Source organism: Notamacropus eugenii, chromosome 5 (assembly GCF_028372415.1).
Source record: "Notamacropus eugenii isolate mMacEug1 chromosome 5, mMacEug1.pri_v2, whole genome shotgun sequence".
Lineage (NCBI taxonomy): Eukaryota > Metazoa > Chordata > Mammalia > Diprotodontia > Macropodidae > Notamacropus > Notamacropus eugenii.
Window position 1 is genome coordinate 280,819,795 of NC_092876.1, and position 20,285 is coordinate 280,840,079.

The 20,285-nt window shown below is 42.8% G+C and overlaps 1 protein-coding gene across 1 annotated transcript; it reads right to left on the bottom strand.

The window, feature by feature from the left end:
• Positions 1 to 2,401: 2,401 nt before the first annotated feature.
• Positions 2,402 to 17,294, bottom strand: IL10RA (interleukin 10 receptor subunit alpha). The gene is made up of 7 exons (XM_072613104.1): positions 16,829 to 17,294; positions 10,938 to 11,130; positions 9,064 to 9,242; positions 8,604 to 8,773; positions 7,860 to 8,013; positions 6,003 to 6,121; positions 2,402 to 4,313 (listed from the first exon to the last, which is right to left on the bottom strand). The coding sequence occupies exons 1-7, from the start codon at positions 16,893 to 16,895 to the stop codon at positions 3,393 to 3,395; spliced, it is 1,803 nt and encodes a 600-aa protein (XP_072469205.1). The 5' UTR covers positions 16,896 to 17,294; the 3' UTR covers positions 2,402 to 3,392.
• Between the last annotated feature and the right edge of the window lie 2,991 nt (positions 17,295 to 20,285).

Below are 20,285 nucleotides of genomic sequence, written 5' to 3' on the forward strand. Positions count from 1 at the left end.
TTATGGGGTAGGAGTATTCCTTAACCCAGACTTGAATTTTCAGATTGATTCTCTAGCTAGGCATAATACATGGGAAGACTGATTATTCACTTTCCACTTCCTGGCTTCCTTGGGCACAAAAGCTAAGAGGAGGTGGGAGGGAATAAACACTTTCTATGTACTAGGCACTGTGTTGTGTTGTTGTTGCTACAAATATTATCTCATTTGATCTTCACATCAACTTGAGGTGCTATTATCCCTATTTTACAGGTAAGGAAATTGAGGCTAAGAGGTTAAGTGACTTGCTCAGGATCACACAACTTAGTATTTAGCTCAGCAGATGAACTGAGCCTCTGTTTCCTCCTTTGTAAAATGGGAGTGAGGGGAGGTGGGAAGGTATGATCTCTAAAGTCCCTTTCACCTCTTAATCTAAGACCCTACAATCCTGTGGATTCTGAGGCAGGGTTGGTTTTTGGTCATTATCCTATTTTACAAAGGGTGAAATTGAGGCCCAGAGGGAAAACTGACCTGCCTAAGGTCACATGGCTACTTAGTAGTGAAGTTAGAAACTTTTTCTATTTTTCTTTTCCTTTTTTTAGAGGCAATTGGGGTTAAGTGACTTGCCCAAGGTCACACAGCTTGTAAGTGTCTGAGGCACAATTTGATCTCAGGTTGTCCTGACTCCAGGGCTAGTGCTCTATCCACTGCACTAACTGGTTGCCCCAGAACTCATGTCTTTTTGAGTCCCTATCAAGGATTCCTTCTTCTGTACAATAAATCTCTCTAAAAAAGGAATTAAGCTAGGTTTCAGCCCTTAGACAATTGAGGGAAGTTTCTCTCCCCACACATAAGCTTTGTGAAGAGGGTTTTATACTTTTCATGTCCAGACAACAGGGGAAACCAAGTTCATCCATAGCTGAAGTAAAGGTCTCTCCCCCTTACTCTAAAATTGGAGGTGGTTTAAGGCAGAAGGAAAGCAGAGGGAGATGGCCTACAGTTCTGGGTAAAATATTTGATGCATAGAACAGTTGAGAAAAATACTGAAATAACAGTTTGGGACTATAATAGGAAATATAGAAATTTCTCCTAACGCCTTTCTACTGATCCTGTACTAAGGTCTGGGGCAGAGCTGAGTTCACTAATCCCTTAGTGTAACCTGGTCTCTGGGGATAACACCTGACATCATGGTAGTTCCCCTACAGGGATTCTTAACCTGGGGTCCAGGAGAGTGTCTTTTTTTTTTTTTTTTAGTATTTTGATAAATGTGTTTCAATATTATTGGTTTCTACTTTAATCCTATGTATTTTATTTTATGCATTTAAAAACATTATTCTGAGATGTGAATGATTATAATCTTCACCAGACTGCCAAGGGGTCTATAACATATACAAAAAAAATTAGGAAACCCTGAAAGAGACAAGTCTGGTCTTTGGATGAGGGACACCAGCTTCCTCAGGTCTGTCTTTTTTCTGATCTGGTAGTTTTCTGGTTACTGACAAGTTGGCTTTGAAGAGTGATGAGGGATGGTTTGGGAATCTCTTTTAGCTCAGGCTAAAGCTAAAACAGAACTACCTGGCATTATTACCCAGTCTGCCAGGGCCAAGTCTGGTACTGCCTCACAGTACAGGCAGAATGCTCTGGTCCAGCTCTCTGCCCCTTCCTACCTAAACAATCCCAGATGTCCAGGGCCAGAATTTTGACCAATTAAAGACAGACACCTACTAGATATGCTCCCATCAACCAATTCTGCTTCTCATTCCCTGTTTGGACTCTCAGGACTTTGAGCACCTGCATCATCAAAGACTTTTTTTTTTGAGTTGGCAAACTTGGTCATCATCTTTTGTTTCACCTAGCCTTAAATCACTGAATGGGTATTGACTCACGTAAACTGAGACCTGGAAAAGTCCTTAGCTTTAAAAAGGCCAAGGTCTCCCAACTGCATCTGGGGTCATCTACGCCTTGCCATTGGACTCAGATGACCTGGAGGAGACAGTGAAGCTGATGACTGTGCACAGTCCTGTTTCACTTAAATCCAAGTCATTTTAAGTCAAGATGTCACCCTCCCGATGTCTTTGGGCCTCTTCGAGAATGAAGGACGAACAGCATCCTCAACAGCTTACATTTTTATAGCCTCTTCCAGGTTTATGAAACACTTTCCTCATAAGACTCTTTTAAAGTTGGAAGTGTGAATGTGATGATTTCATTTTACAAAGGTGAAGGGACTTGCTTGTGGTCACAAATCTATTAATATTGTAACTGGAATCTCAACCTGTTGAACCTATTGCTTCCTTCTAATGAGAAACTCAATTTTCCCACATTACTCAGTTATGTAGGGGGTACCAAAATCTTATTAAATGGCAAATGCTGAATATATGCCTTCTCTACTTACTAGAGTATAAGATCAATGAGAACAGAGACCGCATCTTATCTAGACTTTATAGTTCCCTAGTACAGAACACAGTGCCCTCCCTACACGGTAGGTGCTTAATAAACGTTCAAATTGAGTTGGAATGAGAACTCCATAAATACTTATTAACATTAATAACATTAATAATAGCTGATATTTACAAATATTTAAAATTTGCAAAAGGCATTGCCTCTCATGAGGTAAGTACTACAGGCATTATTGTTTCTATTTTACAGTGAGAAAACTGAGGCCGACAGGGGTTAAATATTATGATGTTCAACAAGACAATAAGTAGGATTCAGCTGGATTGCCTCACTTCCCTGAGCAGAATCAGTTTGAACAGAGCAGGGGATCAAAAACCAAACCAACCCTCAGAGAGAGACCTTTGATGCCAGTTTCTCCTTTTGGTCACTTCTCCTTTTCCCCAAGCCCCACTGGGATTTTCCTCCCAGTCATGAGCATTGACTCTCTCTGAGATCAAAGGCTTGTTTCCACCCTCTCTGTCCCTAGTGGAAACTGTCACTCTTTTCCCCAAGCTAAACCTCTGAGCACAGAAACTCTTGTTCTAAAGTCACCTCCTCAGTGCAGCCCCATCCATACTCATTCTTATTCCTCCTTCCCCTCAGGGCCAGATTAGAGGTGATATTAGGCAAGGCACCTTACTACAGAGGATCCCAAACATGGGAGAAGGAGCCATCCTTGCTCTGCTCCTCTTGCTAGGTCCCCAAGATCCCTGGTTCTGACAGTAGACACAAAGACATGTCAGTTAATGTGGTGTTGTACTCTCCTCACCCTCCCAGACCGTGCCCGCCCAAGCATCTCCATGTGTCAGGGCTTATCATGGACTAGGCATCTCTAAGGCAGATGAGGTAGTTTCTGATTGTGCAGAAGAGAGAGCTTATATTACTGTTTGTCTACTGCCCCCAGCACTGCCCTTCCATTTTGGCCCAACATCAACTCTAGTGTTTGGGTTTGACTGAGACTCTCCTATTAGGAGCATTCCAAGTCACTCATTGGTGTGTAAACTGGAGATCAAAGGCAAGGTTATTGGATCTATATTCCAGATCTCTGGGGGCGTGGGAGCTGTGGGGAAGTTCAGAAGATGGAGGTCAGGTGTGTCATCATGTTCGAATGTTGTCAGTTCACCAGTGCTGACCAAATTCAGGAGGTTCCACTCCTCTGTTGGTTCAATCCACTGCCTAGGTGAAGCCCCTGGGCCCCCAAGGCTCTGACTTGGTAAGCTCTGCTTAAGATAGCCCTTAGTTTGGGCCACATCCCTGTGTGTCCTGCATTTGTATCCCGGGCTGCCTGTGAGGGAAGAGTCCTCCCCCAGGCTAGAGGCCCCCTCCTGGTTTTGGTCTGTGCATCTGGACTGCTGAAGGTAGCCTTGGAAGATCATATTGGCTGCAGCTTCTTCCTCAGGCAGCGTGGGAGTGGAGCTGTTATCTTCCAGAGCTGTGGAGGCCCTCTTGTGCTGGAGGTCCTGAGAGGAGCCCAATGGGATTGCCGTGGAACTCTGGGGTAGGCCAAGGCCACTGTCTTCCCGGTCAGGGTCCCTACTCCCTGGCTGCTGCCTCCATTCCTGCCCTGACTGTGGGCTCAGGGTGTGCAAATAAACTCCACTGTCTGTGCTGGTGCTGCTGGAGCCGGTGCTGCAGCTGCTCTTTGGCTGCTGAGGGCCACTGCCCCCCTGGGTTCCACCTGCTGTGGGATCCAGGACAGGGAGGAGGAACTGAGGATCCTCACTCTGCAGTGACTGTTTGGTGCTGCTGAAGCCACTGTCTGTGCTGCTATGGAGCTCTGAGTTCTTCAGCTCCAAGGATACCTTGGGGAAGGTTGCCTCATCAAGGTGGTGGATGATGTCTTGCTTTACTTTGAAGTTCTCTTTGCTTATGATACCAGAATATGTTTGTTTGGCAAGGGAGGCCTAGGAAGGAATAGGGCAGTGAAGGGTTAGGAGGAAGTCAAACAAGAAGGAAAAGCTTTATTCCAGTAGACCTACAAGAAAGCTAACCTCCACACAGGTTGTATCTAAAAGGGAGTTGTATTTGACCTACTGAAGAACACTTTTCACTTGTCTAACTTATGTAGAAGAAAGAACCCAGGATCTGGAGTCAGAAAACCCAGGCTGGCATTCTAATCTTGAAATGTCATAGCTGTGAAAACTTGACAAATCACTTAGTTTCTCTAAGTTCCAGTTTCCTCATCTGAAAAATGAGGGAGTGGGACTAGATGATCTCTAAGGGTCCTTTCAGTTTGAAATTCTATGAAAGGGGATAAAAGGAGACATGGGTCTATATTATAACAAGAGGCAATTAGATTAGCCCCAAGAAAGAACTTTTCTAGTCTTCTAAGTGTATTTTGAATCTGCCTGTCTAGAATGTTGGACTTGGCAGGAACCTTAGTAGAAGAGCGTGATGTGAACGTGGGTCTCTGGATTCTACTTCCCTTCCCCTTGCTTCCCACATCACACTGCCTCATTGGTATTCACTAACTGAGTGCTAACCACTGAGTACTACTGCAAGGAATTCCATTCACCCTCACTCAGGGGGAGGGGCACACGAGGTTCGTCATCTCATTTCCTTCCTCTTAGTTCCCTCCTACGTAAGAAGGGAATGTAGGTTCTCCTTACATAATTTTCAACTTCTCCCTTTCATCTCCTGGCCAGAGTAAAGACCCGACTTTCTCCCTGACAATCCCACCTTCATCTCTTGAAGTCCCTTCTAGTTCTGAGTATATGGAATCCCCCTCCCAGCCTGCCTGCTCCATAGTAAGCACCATTTCCCCTCAACGACTTTTTAGCCTTCCAAAGTCCATCAAACTCTTGGGAGCTGACACATCTTTGTGGAGAATGTAAACTCCTAGGGAACAGGGATTATTTCATTCTTTGTAATAGTTTCCCCAGTGCCTGGCACATGGTAGGCATTTAACCAATTCTTGTTAAGCTTGACTGATTGAGAGCTGGCCTTGAAGCATGGAAGACCTGGGTTCAAGTGGGGTTTCTAATGTAAAATGTCTATGATCTTGGGCAATTCCCAGTATTCTAGGCAATTCTCTAAAATAATAAATTGTGGAACAGTTAGTAGAGGGACCAGGAGTCCCAAACCATTGACATTGTAGGTCTGGACAAAAATGAACTGCTCCCTGCCCTGGAAAAAACCCCAATCCCCAAATCAGCCAATCACAGTGGGGATTGGAGCACCATTCTTTGATATTAACCAAGGCCCAGAAAGGGGTCATGGTTCCTCATCCTCACAGATGTTGCTTAATTCTCAAAAGCTGAACTTCAATAAAAATGCAATTCAAAGTATAATCTCAGCATCTTTTCAGTACTTTGGGGTATGATGAAATTTTTAATGATATTTAGTAAACCCTCTCTCTTCCTCATGACTCTTCCTCATTTCCCACCCACTTCAACCCTTGCCTTTTGTTGAAACAAAAAGATTTATCTCTTAAGATTTCTGTTTTCTATCTCTCTTGGAAATCTAGACACTAGATAACTTAAGTAACCTTGAATTCTCTCAAGTTTGTGGGCAGCTCTGGAATGGCCAGGAGGAGGAGGCCAGTGTAGTTGTCCTCATTGGGGACAAAACATGAATAGTAGGATCTCCCTTACCAGGACTTCAGGTGGCTTCTTGGGTTTCCTTATGTAGAGTCGAATACTCAAGTAGCCAACAGCAAGACAGATCATCAAAAAGGAGGCGAAGAAGGTACTGATGGTAGTCACTGTGGGATCTAGAGCAAGACCCAGACAGATTAATTCTCCTGGAGGGCTAGGGAAACTTCATGGAAACTTTGTGGGGCAACCATCACACAGTACTGATTCCATGCCATGCTGCCTTCTTTCTCCAGATGTATTTCTGTTTGCTATGGCCCCTTTCTTGCCTCTAAACTCATCTTTTCTAGAAGTCTTTCTTGTTTAATCCAATCACATTTAAACACTCTATTACTCTGCTTTCCTATAACACTTTAAGCACACAAACTGCATTATTATAATTGGTCTGTTCTTACAGAACCATATCTCCTAATTTTTTAATGCCCTTCTCCCACATCCTCCCCACTTCCCAATGTTTAGTTCAAGGGGAAATGAATCCTGGTGGCTTCATTGGTGACTTCTTCAGAGTGCAAGTAGGTGGCACAGAAGATGGAGTGCTATACCTGGAGTCAGGAAGACATGAGTTCAAATCCAGCCTCACATATTTACTATCTTTCTGTTTCTGGGTAAGTCACTTAACCTCAACCTGCCTCAGTTTCCTCATCTGTAAAATAGGGACATTTATAGCACTTACTTCCCAGGGTTGTTGTGATGACAAAACTGAGATACTAGTTGTAAAGTGCTTTGCAAACCTTAAGGTATGATGTAAATCCTAATGATCATTGTTCTTGCCGTTCTTTGCTGAACTCAGAGTGTTCTGTATCTGCACCACACTACTCATTAGACACCGATCTTGCATTGTTATTAATCACCTTTTGTGGTTATGTCTTTTTCTGCCAACAGACTGTAAGCATATTGAGGGCCAGGGATAGATTTCATGTCTTTGTATTCCAGATAGCACCTCCCTGTGCTAGAGAGCCTGGCACATAGGAAGGAGACACAGTACATATTGTGGTTGGTTGGTTGGTGCCATTTTAATGGGGCTTTATCATGGTTCTAATAAAAGAGACACTGCAGTTCTAGGGAGGGAAGGACAACAAGGAAGAAGAGGGTTTAATAGAGGACACAGTAGAAATGGATGATGGATAAAAAGGGCCTATGTGAGATCAGTCTGTGAGCACTGATTAACAATTAGCCAGGCATTTTGCAAGGAACTGGAAATGGATACAAAACCAAAAATGAAAGAGTGCCTGCTCTTAGGAGCCTTCCAGTCTACTGAGGGAAATAACATGAAGACATCTAAATATGAGCAAAACAGGTATCAGCTAACTTTTTTTTTTTTTGGCAGAGCAGGTAGGAAGGCTAGCGAAAAGCTTTATGTGTTTTTGTTATTTAGTCATGTCTGATTCTTCCTGATCCCTTTTGGGGTTTTCTTGGCAAAGACATGCTATTTGCCACTTCCTTCTTCAGCTTATTTTACAGATGGGGAAACTGAGGCAAACAGGGTTAAGTGACTGGCCCAGGATCACATAGATGAAGCCAGATTTGAACTCCAGGCCTGGTGCTCTATGCATTGCACCACTTAGTATCCTTACATAGGCGGTGGCATTTGAGCTGATCTTTAAAGGAAAATCTGGATTGGGGGGCAGAGGAGAATGTATTTTAGACATGGAATAGAGCGTGCGGAAAGGGAACCTGAGATGGGAAATGGAACAGAACCTTGCAAGACTCCTGCCTCTGATATTACCTTGTGACCTAGGTGAAAGATAGAATGGAGAGGGGAGAACTCTAGCTCTCCTCTTCCCACTCCAGTATGACTAGAGTCCTTTCTCAGCATATCCCCCACCCTCTTGAGTCACAGAACTGACCTGTACTTACCTGACTGAGTCACTGTGATGCACTTTTCCTCTGACCACATTCCCTTGTTAGCCTGGGACTTGACGACAGGTTTTACCTTGATGCAGACCAACTCTCCTTTTGTGGCTGGGAGGTTAAATTCCTCATGATTTATCTTCTTGGTAATCTTAATAGGCTAAAGAAACACTGGTTAGCTATGGGGTTGTGGACAGTCTTCCATTCTAGGCTAGCTTTCAACTTATCAATTAAACCATGTGCTGCTGTAATGACTATAACTTTAGGATCTGGAGAGTTGTGAGGCAGATACTTGCAGGTGTTCAATTTCTGGCACTACTTTTCTGTGACATTGGGCAAATCACTTAGATTCTGTAAAGAAGCTGGATTAGACGACCTCTAAGATCTCTTCTTGCTCTAAATCTGTAGTGTTGGGATGATGAAGGGGAAAAGATGGCACTAGAATCAGATTTGAAGACCCCTCCAGAAGGTCAGGCCTCTAGTGCCCACGGATTCTGGCCACTACCGATCCCTTTCTGCAAAGACCCTAACATCCTCTCTCTCCCCACCTCCCCAGTTCCAGGCAGAGACCAGCTCCCCAGCTCCAGATGTCCTTCACCTCCACCCCAGATCACTGGACAAATAGTCTGTTTATTACTCCTGCTGCTGTTTTGACTCACAATGAGTTTTTAAGACAGGGTTAAGTGTTCATAGGCTATAGCCGTGCCTCAGGAATATTACCCCTACCTCCAGTCTTTGGGATTCCCTTACCTCACGATTTTCCAACTCCTTGGTGATGTTAAGATCATATTCCCGGTAGCGTCTGAAAATGCTTTCGTAAGAAATATTTCCAATGGCCCCTGGGGCCCTGGCAGGCAGGATTTCTCCCAGGACAGTACTGCCACTCAACTGTAGCTTCAGCTGGTCTATCCAAAGAATGACTGGAAGCAAGAGGCAGAATCACAGCACCATTAGTCTGAAAAGGTCCTAATGAGTTCATAAGCTTTTCTTTTCTGGAATAACTAACCCCCATTCCCTCTCTCAAACTCTGAATTATTTTGGCATGATTTTGATGATCTTTCTCTGAAAGATCTTTCATCTTTCTAAGACCCTCCCCCTCCACTGTTCTACTTGGCTGGGGTTTGGGAATGGCTTGGAAGTGTGGAACAGAGAAGAGCTCTAAATATGGGCTCCTAGCTGGAACGTATTTAGACTGAAGTGAGAAAAGTACCATCATCTTTAGAGAGTCGAGTATCTGATCTGGTCCAGTTAGACTTCTGGTGACCAGCAATAGCCCTTACACGGGCATAGTAGCTCTTTTCATCAAGGTCTAGGGTTGGCAGGGTCAGATCACAGGAGAGATGTGGGGTCCTGTTGCAGTTGGGGACAGGATTCCAGGATTCCCCATACCTGGGGAGGAAATATTAAAGATCTCTCAAGAGGAAGCATAGGTTTTAGACTGTGTGATGCTGTCCAGGGGAGGAGCCTAGTATGGGTTAGGTGTCCTCTTCAATCTGAGTACCATCCCCTTTGGACCCTTCCTCCCTTGGAGGGTTCTCCATTATTCTTCATTCACCCTCTATGGGATCTCCCTCTGTGGTTTCCCTCCCAGTCTTTCTAACTCTCAAGTCCTACCTCTCCTCTCCCACTCTATGATAGTTCCCTCAGTCTGGTTCCTCCTCATGGGGAGGGAGATCTCCCTCAACTGGGCCTCCTCCCAACAATGGAGTTTCCCTCAGAATTGTCCCCGCTCTCACCCCTGGACACCTTCCTTCAGTCTGGAGTTCCCCCTCTGTAGTGTTTCTGTTGGGATGGCTAGTCAGTCAGCCAAGTCCTACCTGTCCAGTTCAACTCAATAAACTTTTATTAAACCCCTCTTATGTGCCAGGTACTGTGCTAAGCACCAGAGATACCAAAAGAAGCAAAAGACATTCTCTCCCTGCCCTCAAGGAGCTCGTGATCCAATGATTACTGTACCTTACACTAATTCCTCTTTCTCTGAACCCTCATAGAGTTGCTTCCAGACTGCAACGAGACAATCCACTGACTGATCCATCAATAAACAAATATTTATTAAACACCTACTACGTGCCAAGCACTGGGCTTAAGGCCCTCTCTCAATGTCCATCCTCATAATTATTACCTGAATGTCTATTGTGTAACCATTCTCAGCATGTGCTTGCCACACACGTTTTTATGGGTTTTTTATTTGACTCTTCAATGATGCCATAAAGGCCTTGAAGGCCATGGGGCTATCTTAATGCTCCGTAAGTGCAGCTGCAGTACTAGGCAACTGTTGGATCCAAGAGCTACTCTTCAAATGGTACCATGGAGAGCATTTCTATGACACTTTTCAAGTCATAGACTCACAAGGTTAGAGTTGGAAGGGTCCTTAAAGGCCATCTAGTCCAACCAGTAGACAAAGTACAGGACCTGGAGTGAGGAAGACCTGAGTTCAAATCCAGCCTCAGACACTCATTAGCTGTGTAACCTTGGAAAAGTCATTAAACCTCTGTCTTAGTTTCCACAGCTGGGGAAATGGGTATAATAACAGCATCTACCTGCCACGACTGTTGTGAAGATCAAATGAGATAATATTTATAAAGCATGCTTAATAAATACCTTTCCTTTCCCCACCTCCACTTTACAGTTCAGGAAAACGAGGCTTAGAGTTAAGTGACTTGACTGAGGTCACACAGCTATTAAGGGTCAGTGCTAATATTTAGAACCTAGGTCCTTCGAATGAATGTGGAGTACCCTGATCCCTGTGCCATGTTATTTCTCTACAAAATTCTCTTTTGTACACCAACTCTGGGAGTTAAAGCAAGTAATGTTATCCCCATCTTCATGATAGGGAAACTGAGGCACAGAGCAATCACTTGGCCTGCCCAAAATCATCTGACTAGTAAACAGTGGAGGCAGAATTTAAACTCACTTCTAGTCTAGTGCCCTTTCTACTCTACGACACTGCCCATTCCATACACCTAGTCTCACTTAATTGGTGTGTATCCTGTGTGTCTGTTTGGGGATGTTATGACAAAAGGGGATGGAATAGGGGCCCAGATGATCTCATAACTCCCACTTTTCAAGCCACACATGTCTTACCTCCTGTACTGCACTTCATAGGAGATGTTATGGGTCTGATTCTGGCCTGGTTCCCAGTGGAGGATGTGGTGGAAAAGGATGGCTTTAAACAGGACATTTTTAGGACTAGGCAGTTGTGTCTCATTGGAAGAGGAAGGGGCAGGAAGCCCAGGCACCAACGTGGTCCAGAGACTCTCCCCAGAAGCAGCAGTGCCTTTAGATAAAAAAGACAGAGATACAGACTGATGTTTTACAGACAAGGAGGTGGTGGCCCCTGGTGAGACAGGAGAGCAGGCCTGTGACCACTCAGATGGATGTTGTCCTCCTACTGTGCTTAGTACTTTGAAGATTATGGTATTTTAGAACTAGAAGGGATTTTATACGTTATCTAGTAAAGCTCCCTCACTAACAGATGAGGGAATGCTCAGAGCAGGGGATGTGAATTGTCTAACATCACAGAGCAATTAAATGGTGGTGCTGGGATTCAATCTGAGGTCTCCCAATTCCCAGTCCAGTGTCCTTTTCACTACAGCCTATATCCTGTGCTATAAATGGGCTGCTATTTTCTATTTGCACTGAGGACACATTAGGGCAGCTAGGTGGTAGAGTGAATAGAACACTGGGTCTGGAGTTAGGAAGACTCATATTCATGAGTTAAAATGGGTCTTCAGACACTTCCTAGCTGTGTGACGCCAGGCAAGTCACTTAACCCTGTTTGCCTCAGTCTCCTCATTTGTAAGATAAACTGGAGAAGGAAATGGCAAACCACTCCAGCATCTTTGCCAAGAAAACCCCAAATGAAGTCATGATGTGATATTTAAAAGAGTTTAAGAAATGTAGTTTCTGGGTAATTTAAGGTCAGCAGGTTATTAATAAAAGGATGGTCATTTGGCCATCTCTCAGACAAAAGACAACCATGACAGTGGGCTCGAGACATCATGTTACCCTTGGACAGAGAATTTATCTCTACTCTGACCACTATAGTCTTGGGCTATCTAGACAAAAGGATCTGTCTCCATCTAAGCATGAACAGAATACAATGGACTTCCCCACCTTAGATTAAATTCCTTGTAAAGGAGGATGTGTTCTGACCAAGATCAGGAGTTAATGCAATCTCATTATTAGTAATGTCCTTCAAAAAAATTGAACTTAAAGTCAGGACTGAAAATTTTTGAATAACTGGAGACACCTTTGGAGAAAATTTAAGTTAGGCTTTAGAAACACCTTCCTTATTGGACAAGGGAGATGCCTGGATCTCTTTTCCCAGAGATTTCTGAAGAATGGACCACAAACATGGCTTCCTAAGAAGGCCTGGTAGCAAGTGTCTGGACAAAGTGGCAACTCCAGGTTTTTCTGAGCCTTAGCTTATGAGCTGTTAAGGAATGTTAAGGGGTCCCCTGAACTTGTCTTCTTGAGTTGCCATATTGTCCGGAAAGATTGGACCCAGAGAATGCAGGAGGCCCTGAATGTGTCAAGGATGAAGCCCCTGTCCTTCCCTCCGGAGCTGACATGAATTGTTGCTTGCATACTAAAATGGTTGGTCCATGGAAGTCAAGGCAGGTGCCAGTCAGGCTGAGAAACTGCTTGTGCAGCTGGGACCATTGTAGATAAGCAGACCATCCTATCTTCATGGTCTAGCAGTTCCTCCCTTTCAAGAGGGGTTTTGTCCTTTCCCTACCTTTTCCGTACCCTTCCCCCTCCTATGCCAAGCCCCCTCAGGGGGAGATTTATGGTGCCCCCTCCTTCCTTTGTCCTGCTGTTATAAAAGTTCAAGCTTCTGTAGGGATTGGGGACTCTTCGGGTTCCATCTGCATGATCATATCTCTTGTAATAAGCCTAGTTTTCATGTAAGTTTATTGAAGTTGTTATTGTCTGTTGACAGAGCTTGTCTAATTAAAGATTCTTTTGAAATGATTTAGCAGGAAGGGAAAATGATGATGGGCACTATGTGCTTGAGAAATCATGTAATTCTAGGCTTCTTAATATGGGGAGTGAGAAGTTAAATTTTTTTTCCAAAAAATGCATTTTGGTAGCTATTTTAAAATGACTGGTTTCTTTTGTAGTTCATTTTATGCATTTAAAAACATGCATTCTAAGAAGAGGACCGTAGGCTTTACCAGAACGCTACATGAGTCCATGACACCAAAAATATTAAGAACCTCTGATCTAGTCTAACTTCCTCATTTTACAGACGAAAAAACTGAGGCCCAGAAGAGTTAAGTGATTTGCCTAGTGATAGCTAGGAAGAATTGGAGCTGGGTTTTGCACATAGGCCCTTTTATTTTTTCCCTACTACATTATGCTACTTCACACAGAACTAAATTAATTCACCATTGTTTCCTCATCAGTGTTGATGTGGGTCAGTTATTTTTTAGTCATATCTGACACTTTTCGAAGCCATTTGGGATTTTCTTGGCAAAGATACTGGAGTGGTTTGCCATTTCCTTCTCTGGTGGATGAAGGTAAACAGGAGTAAGTGACTTGTCCAGGGTCACAGAGCTAGGAAGTGTCTGAGGCCATATTTGAACTCAGGTCTGTAGGCCCAGCACTCTATCCTTGGCACCACGTAGTTTCTCCCTGTTTTCCTGCAGTCTCCTTTTTCCTGTATTAGTCAGGGAGCCCTCTACTGGCAGGACATTGTGTCTCCTTCCAATGTGCTGTGAGAGGCTGTGCCCACCGGGGGAACTTATAATCACAAAATTTCAGAGCTGGAAGGGAGTTGTGAGGCCACGTAGGCCAACCTCTAGCTGAATAATAACTCCTACTAAAACACACCTAACAAGCAGTCACCCAGCTTTTACCTAAAGAACTCAGGCGATGGGGGGCTCACTACTTTCCAAGATGGTATATGACACCTTTTCCTAAATCTTCTATGCAACCTGCACCCTAATGGGAGTAGTTTTGCCTCTGGGGCCAAACAAAGCAAGTCTGACTCCTCTTTCTATGATGATCTTTGAAGACTGCTGTTACCTGCTCTTTTCTTCTCCAAACGAAACCTCTCTGATTCCTCTTGTGACGAGCTAAATTAGCCTATCAGCCTGGATTGATTTGGGAAAGTTTGCACAATAAGCCAATCTTACTGAACCTGCCCTTTTAGTGCTGACGTGGAGAACAGACCTTTAGAGACCTTGTTTCCTTGAAGTCTGGGGCTACATGCGTGTTCCACTCATGGAAAACAGCAGTCTTAAACATCTGCCATATGATTTCTGGGCTGGGCACATGGTCTCTAGATCATGAGTTCTTAGCTTGGGGTCCATAAACTTTCAAAAAATATATACTTTGATAACGATTCAATATAATTAATTTCCTTTGCAACCCTACAAATACTCTTTTATGTATTAAATGTTATTCTAAGAAGGGGTCCATAGGCTTCCTCAGACTTCCAGGGGGTCCATGGCACAAACAAAATGAAGAAATCCTGGTACTGATGATTACAAGTTTGCTTGGATATCCCTTTCACCTCTAATATTTATGATGTAATGCAGTATCACTCGGTCTCTTTTTATTTATTGTAAATTTTTAAATTTTAAACTTAAATATGAAATGAGAAAAGAAACCAAAAGCATTGCCATGTACATAGCAGACCATGAGAGGATTCAATATAAAAAACGAGTTTCCATTTCAAGGAAACCTATATAGTAAATACCACATATAGTTCTCAAAGCTGCTCAGCTTTGCTTCTTGCTGGTTTCTTTTTGTTCTCTGCTATGCGCTTTGTACTTTACTTTTTTCTCCTTTCTCCCCACCCCACCCTAAAGAAGGCTACAATTAAGCATGGATACACACACACACACACGCACGCACATATATGTATATATATATATACACCCACACCCACACATACACACATACATATACATATGCATAGATATCTATAAACACATACACATATACTCACACACGTATACAAGACTATCCTATGGTTATTTCCTCCCATCATCTGTTTCCTTGAAAGTAGACAGCATAAGTCCAAGTCTTTCTGTGTTTTTCTAAATCAACCAGCTTGTCATTTCCTAATACTCCAATCCAGTTACATCCTATCTGAGAGATTGTCTATGAGGATTTTCCCCCCCAATTTTCTGCATTCCTTCTACTCTTGGCCATATAGGTTTTATTTATACAAGAACATTTTAATTAAAAAATCGAAATTACTCTTTTTACACTTCAACAATGCTCTTACCTATAATTTAAGATCTGATATTGTTGAATCTGCTTCCTTTACATCTTTTTGTCCTGGTTTCTTTGAAGTTTCTGAACTTTTGTTCTGCCAAATTCTGTCTCTTGAAAATCAATGTCCCCTGTCCTTTCGGGTTTCAGTTTTAGTTTCCCTCTGAGAAAAGAAGACTATTTCGTCTGAATCTTCCCCTCTGATAATTAATCCCGTCTCTCTGTCTTGATCACTTTGCAATGCCTTTCCCTTTGATTCTCTAGAAGAATATTTGAATCTCTCTCTCTGAATCTTTGATGTTAGGGATCGCTGGAAGTTACCTCAGAAACCCTCTTAGTCTAGTCCCTTTATTTTACAGATGAGGAAACTGAACTCTAACAGGTTAGGTGATCTGCCAAAGTCTAAGCGGCAGGATTTGAACTTCTCTGTCCTCTGACTCCAGAACCAGAGTTTTTCCCAATGTGACCCCACGGCTTTCCTATCTCAGCAGCCCTCTGACAATAGCCTTCTCTGATTATCTGTCTGGGCTCCTCTGTCCCCCTTGTAATATTGTCTGTCTTCCCCTTTTACTCTTTTTAGACAGTGCCTCAGTCCCTGTCTCCGATTCTTTCTGACACAGTTTTTGATCCCCTAGTCTTTGTGACTACAAAATGCCAAAACATCAGGATGAAAACTGACCCAAAACATCTTGTCAAAATGTAAGATCTGGGATCTAATACTGAACCTGATATTTAACAGGGAATAAACTGACAGCACCTAGGAATGTTAGTTGGGAGAGGGAAGGCCGTCACATTTTGGAACAAAATGAAATATACAAAATCTATTTTCACAAAGATAACTGCTAAACAAAATAAATATTTTGATACACATGTTTACAGTTAGAGAGGAAAGTATCATGGACATCACAGTTTTCCAGGAGAGCCACTTAAGGGACACAAGGGTGTATCAGAACAGTTTAGGAAATGATGATCTGGGTAAGCAATGGAGTTTGGTTGGTGTGTGGAAATCATCCGCCTTTGCTCATTCTAAACTTTACACTCTCCTTCTGCTCTTTAGGGTTTACTAGTCCAAGTTGGAGAAACTCTTAGGGGTAGGGGAGTGGCTGTGTGTCGGGGAAGGTACAGGACAACTAGGGCCAAGGCACTGTACTGAGGCAGTAGTAGGGGGATAGGGGATTATGAAGAGGTGGGGTCTTACTGGGGGTAGACTGGGAGAGAGGAAGAGGACTCAGGGTCACCTGTGTGGTGGAATGTGGGTGAGAAAGGCAGGGCTGAATGGACAAGAGTTGAATGGGGTCGGGGAGGCAGAAATGGATGGGGGCAAAGAGGATCTAAGGCCCTGGACACTGTTAAAGTTACTGAATTCAATCTGACTGAGTCACTCAACTTCCATGAAAGGCACATAAGCAAACCTGTTAAGACTTGAAAGCCTAAGCAGAACTGTAGTCAAGGTTGGATATGGGAGTCGAGTGGAGAGGAAAAGAGGGCATTTTCCTCTACCTGCCATCTCAAACCAACCTTAACCTTTCCCAATTGCTCTCGGGATGAAAGAGTAAGGATGCTGGGTACATGGTCCCATTAGATTTCTGGAAGCTGCTCAGAGCGCTCTCTGGATGGGAAGGCAGCCTTCCAGTTCTGGGGAGAGTGTGAACTCTGGTCTTCCACAGGGGTGGGAGCGAGGGCTCGGGGAGGGGAGACCGTCCAAGGAGCTGGGGGTCAGGGGAGCCGCGCTGGGGCAGCCTTACCCGAGATCTGGAGGCAGGAGAGGAGGAATAGTGAAGCCGCCCTTGCTACCCGCCACGGCAGCATCATCCTGGGGCTGACAGCATCGTCTGCGTAGCGGTCCCTGGGTGGGCTGCCGCTCCGCAGCCAGCCGAGACTTAGATGAAGCCTTTTCCTTTCGGCTCAGCTGAAACCGAGCACGAGAGGGCTGACGTCTGTCCGGAGGGCGTGGCCCTCCTCTGCGCTGGTCCCAGCCTCTGCGAGCTGCCTGGCCAGGGAGGCTTCCCCGCTCCGCGCTCCGCGAGCCTCAGCTGGACCAGACGGTCCGTTCCCAGAGGCTGAGTCAGCGCTGTGCGAGGCCGGGACAATTCCGGGATCTTGACTTTCTAAAATTTTTATGTTTATGGTTATATTTTTACATCTTCTGGATTCTAATGCCACCCCTCTCCCCTCCTTTTAATGAAGAAATTAAAAAAAAAAAAAGGAAGAGGAGAAAAAAATTCTGCAGCGATCAATATAGAAAATATCGGATGTTGTATGCAATGTTCCAGAGCGTGGACCTCCCCCTCCCCCCCACAAAAGAAGGGGATGGAAGGGGGCAGGGCTGATGCATGGGTGTCTTATCAGATCTCTTCTTCATACTTTTCAGATCTCTTATTTATACTTTCGCAGCATTTAACCAAACCTCAGACTTCAGAAGACTCAATCCTCACACTTTTGAGGTTGGTGAAGAGGTTGCTAAGGGCGGGTGAGGGAGCTGGGATTTGGTCAGTAGAGACACCCGGACTTTTCCTGCAGAACAGATTGTCTTGAGGAAGCTCTGGACCCCAGAGCCTAAGCCTACCCGGTCTCTCCCCACTCCCATTTGTTTCCCCTCAGCAGAAAAAAAGTTATAGACAGATCTTTTTGATCAGTAATGGGGTAGGGGATTGTGTTAATAGTATAACTGTGAGGATCAAATGAGATAACAAATCTAAAGTGCTTAGCACAGCGCCTGGCGCATAGTAGGCTTTTAATAAATGCTGATGTCATGACCTCCCTCTCCCCTTTCCTAAAAGAATTGGAGCAGGGCAGACAAAATTTTCTTGATTAGTAATGGGGTTTTAGATTGTATTTATGGTATAGTATAATATAGTACATTATATTATAGTATATTTAATATAGTAATATCGTATATATGTATATAATATTTGTGTATTATAATATACTATATAATATGCATATATTATATAGGTAATAATACATGTATGTATAGCTAATATATAGCTATATATAATAGATATAGCTAATAATATAGTAAATTTAAGAACTTTAAAATTTTTTTCCAATTACACGTGAAAACAATTTTATCATGTTTTTTAAAATTGTGAGTTGCACATTCTCTCCTTTCCTCCCCCCATTGAAAAGGCAAGAAATTTGATATAGGTTACATGTGCAGTTAGGCAAAACAGAATTTCATATTAGTCATGTTGTGAAAGAAAACACAGACCTACTCGCCTTGCCCTTCCCGAAAAGCCCAAGAAAAATTTTTTTAAAAGTGTGTTTCAATATGTATTTAGACTCTGTTAGTTCTTTTTCTGGAGATAGCATTTTTCATCATGAATCTTTTAGAATTGCCTTGGATTCTTGTATTGCTGAGAATATCTAAGTCACTTGCAGTTGATAGCCAGACAATATTGCTGTTTCCATGTCAATGTCCTGGTTCCGTTCACTTAACTTTGCCTCAGTTCATGTCAGTCTTTCCAGGTTTTTCTGAAAGAATCCTGCTCAGTCCTACTTATAACACGATAGTATTCCATCACAGTCATATACCACAACATGTTCAGTCGTTCCCTGTCAGCATCCCCTCGATTTTCAATTCTTTGCCACCAAAAAAAAGGAGCTGCTAATATATGTGTGTTACACACATATCCGTTTCCTTTTTTTTTTTTTTAAAAAGAACAATGTTTTTATAGATTTTGTCATATCAGGTGTTTATAATTTCCAAGCTTTGTGGAAAGAAAATCTCTCAAAATATAGATCTAACCAAAGACATCAAATTGTGAGAGATATATCATCACATGATCATCACCACTGGATAATTGTTGCACCCTATTTTTTCAGTTCAAAAATTGTTTTATACCTTACATTGTGTAATTATCTTATCACGCCAATTAATAAGAACAGCAATGTGTTCACCAGTGGCATTTGTCTCTTGCACGTTGGGAGCCTCAAACCTGGAGATCTCAGCACATGCGCATTGTCAGTATTCAGTTTTGATGTATATTCATGACTATTTCGTGCATCCTAATGTTCCACCAAAGATAGTTTAGTATAATAGATGATTATTAAGTAGTACTAGCACAATATTTTTTTAAAAAGCTTCACATAATGGTCACACCCCATTTTTTTGCAAAAAAAAAGTTTGGCATAAAATCTGCAACAATTATGCAGGGAAATACAATAGGAAGAGGTGTAGCTTCTTTCTTGTTCTGCCTGCTACTGAAGTTGTAGCAAGAATGTTTTCAATGAGACTAAAGAAGATGAATTTACATCCTTTTATTCATTCCAAAAGTAGTTTTTTTGCATTCTCTTGAACAGTTTGGAGAACACTAATATAAAGTAAAAAACAAAATAGTAGATTAGCTACTTGTCTCAGGAATTTCTCTCTGAATTCCATTGAAAAACTTGAGAATGAGGTAATGATGAGATGACAGTAGCTGACATTTTTGTAGCAAATTTACAAAACACTTTACATATGTTATCTCATTTGGCCCTCATAGTAAACCTATGAAGAAGATAACATAAAATTAACTATAGAGATCCACATACATTCCTATTAAACACTTTCACATTAGTCATGTTGTATAGAATTATAACAAATGGGAGAAACCATGCAAAAGAAAACAAAACAAAACAAAAAAGGAAATAGTCTGACTCATTCTATATTCCAGCTCCATAGTTCTTTCTCTGGATGTGGACGGTATTTTCCAGCATGAGCCCTTTGGAATTGTTTTAAGTCCTTGCATTGCTAAGAAGGGCAAATCTAGAAGAATCAGTCATCACACACTGTGGCTGTTACTGTGTACAGTGTTCTCCTGGTTCTGCTCACTTCACTCCACATCAGTTCATATAAGTTTTTCTAGGTTTAACAATTTAAAAAAATAATAAATCCTATGTATATGACCGTACATCTGCAAGGATGAGTCATGGTATACATGTGTATATATGATGGAAAGGGTTAGTCTTACCTGAAGAAAGAATCATTAGTAATTTATTAGTTCCTTGGCTGACATTTACTATGTGACTTCCTACCTTCTCTGAGCCTTGGGGTTCTAATGTCAGTTTTCCTAGGAAAGCCTCACAGAGCATCTGTGAGGATCAGATAAGATAGAATGTACATAAAGGATAAAAGTTGGAAGTGAACCTGATCATTGGCATGGGATTTTCTGGTTACTCTTGGAAGCTTCCCCTCTCAATGCAGGGTGACACCAGAATTCT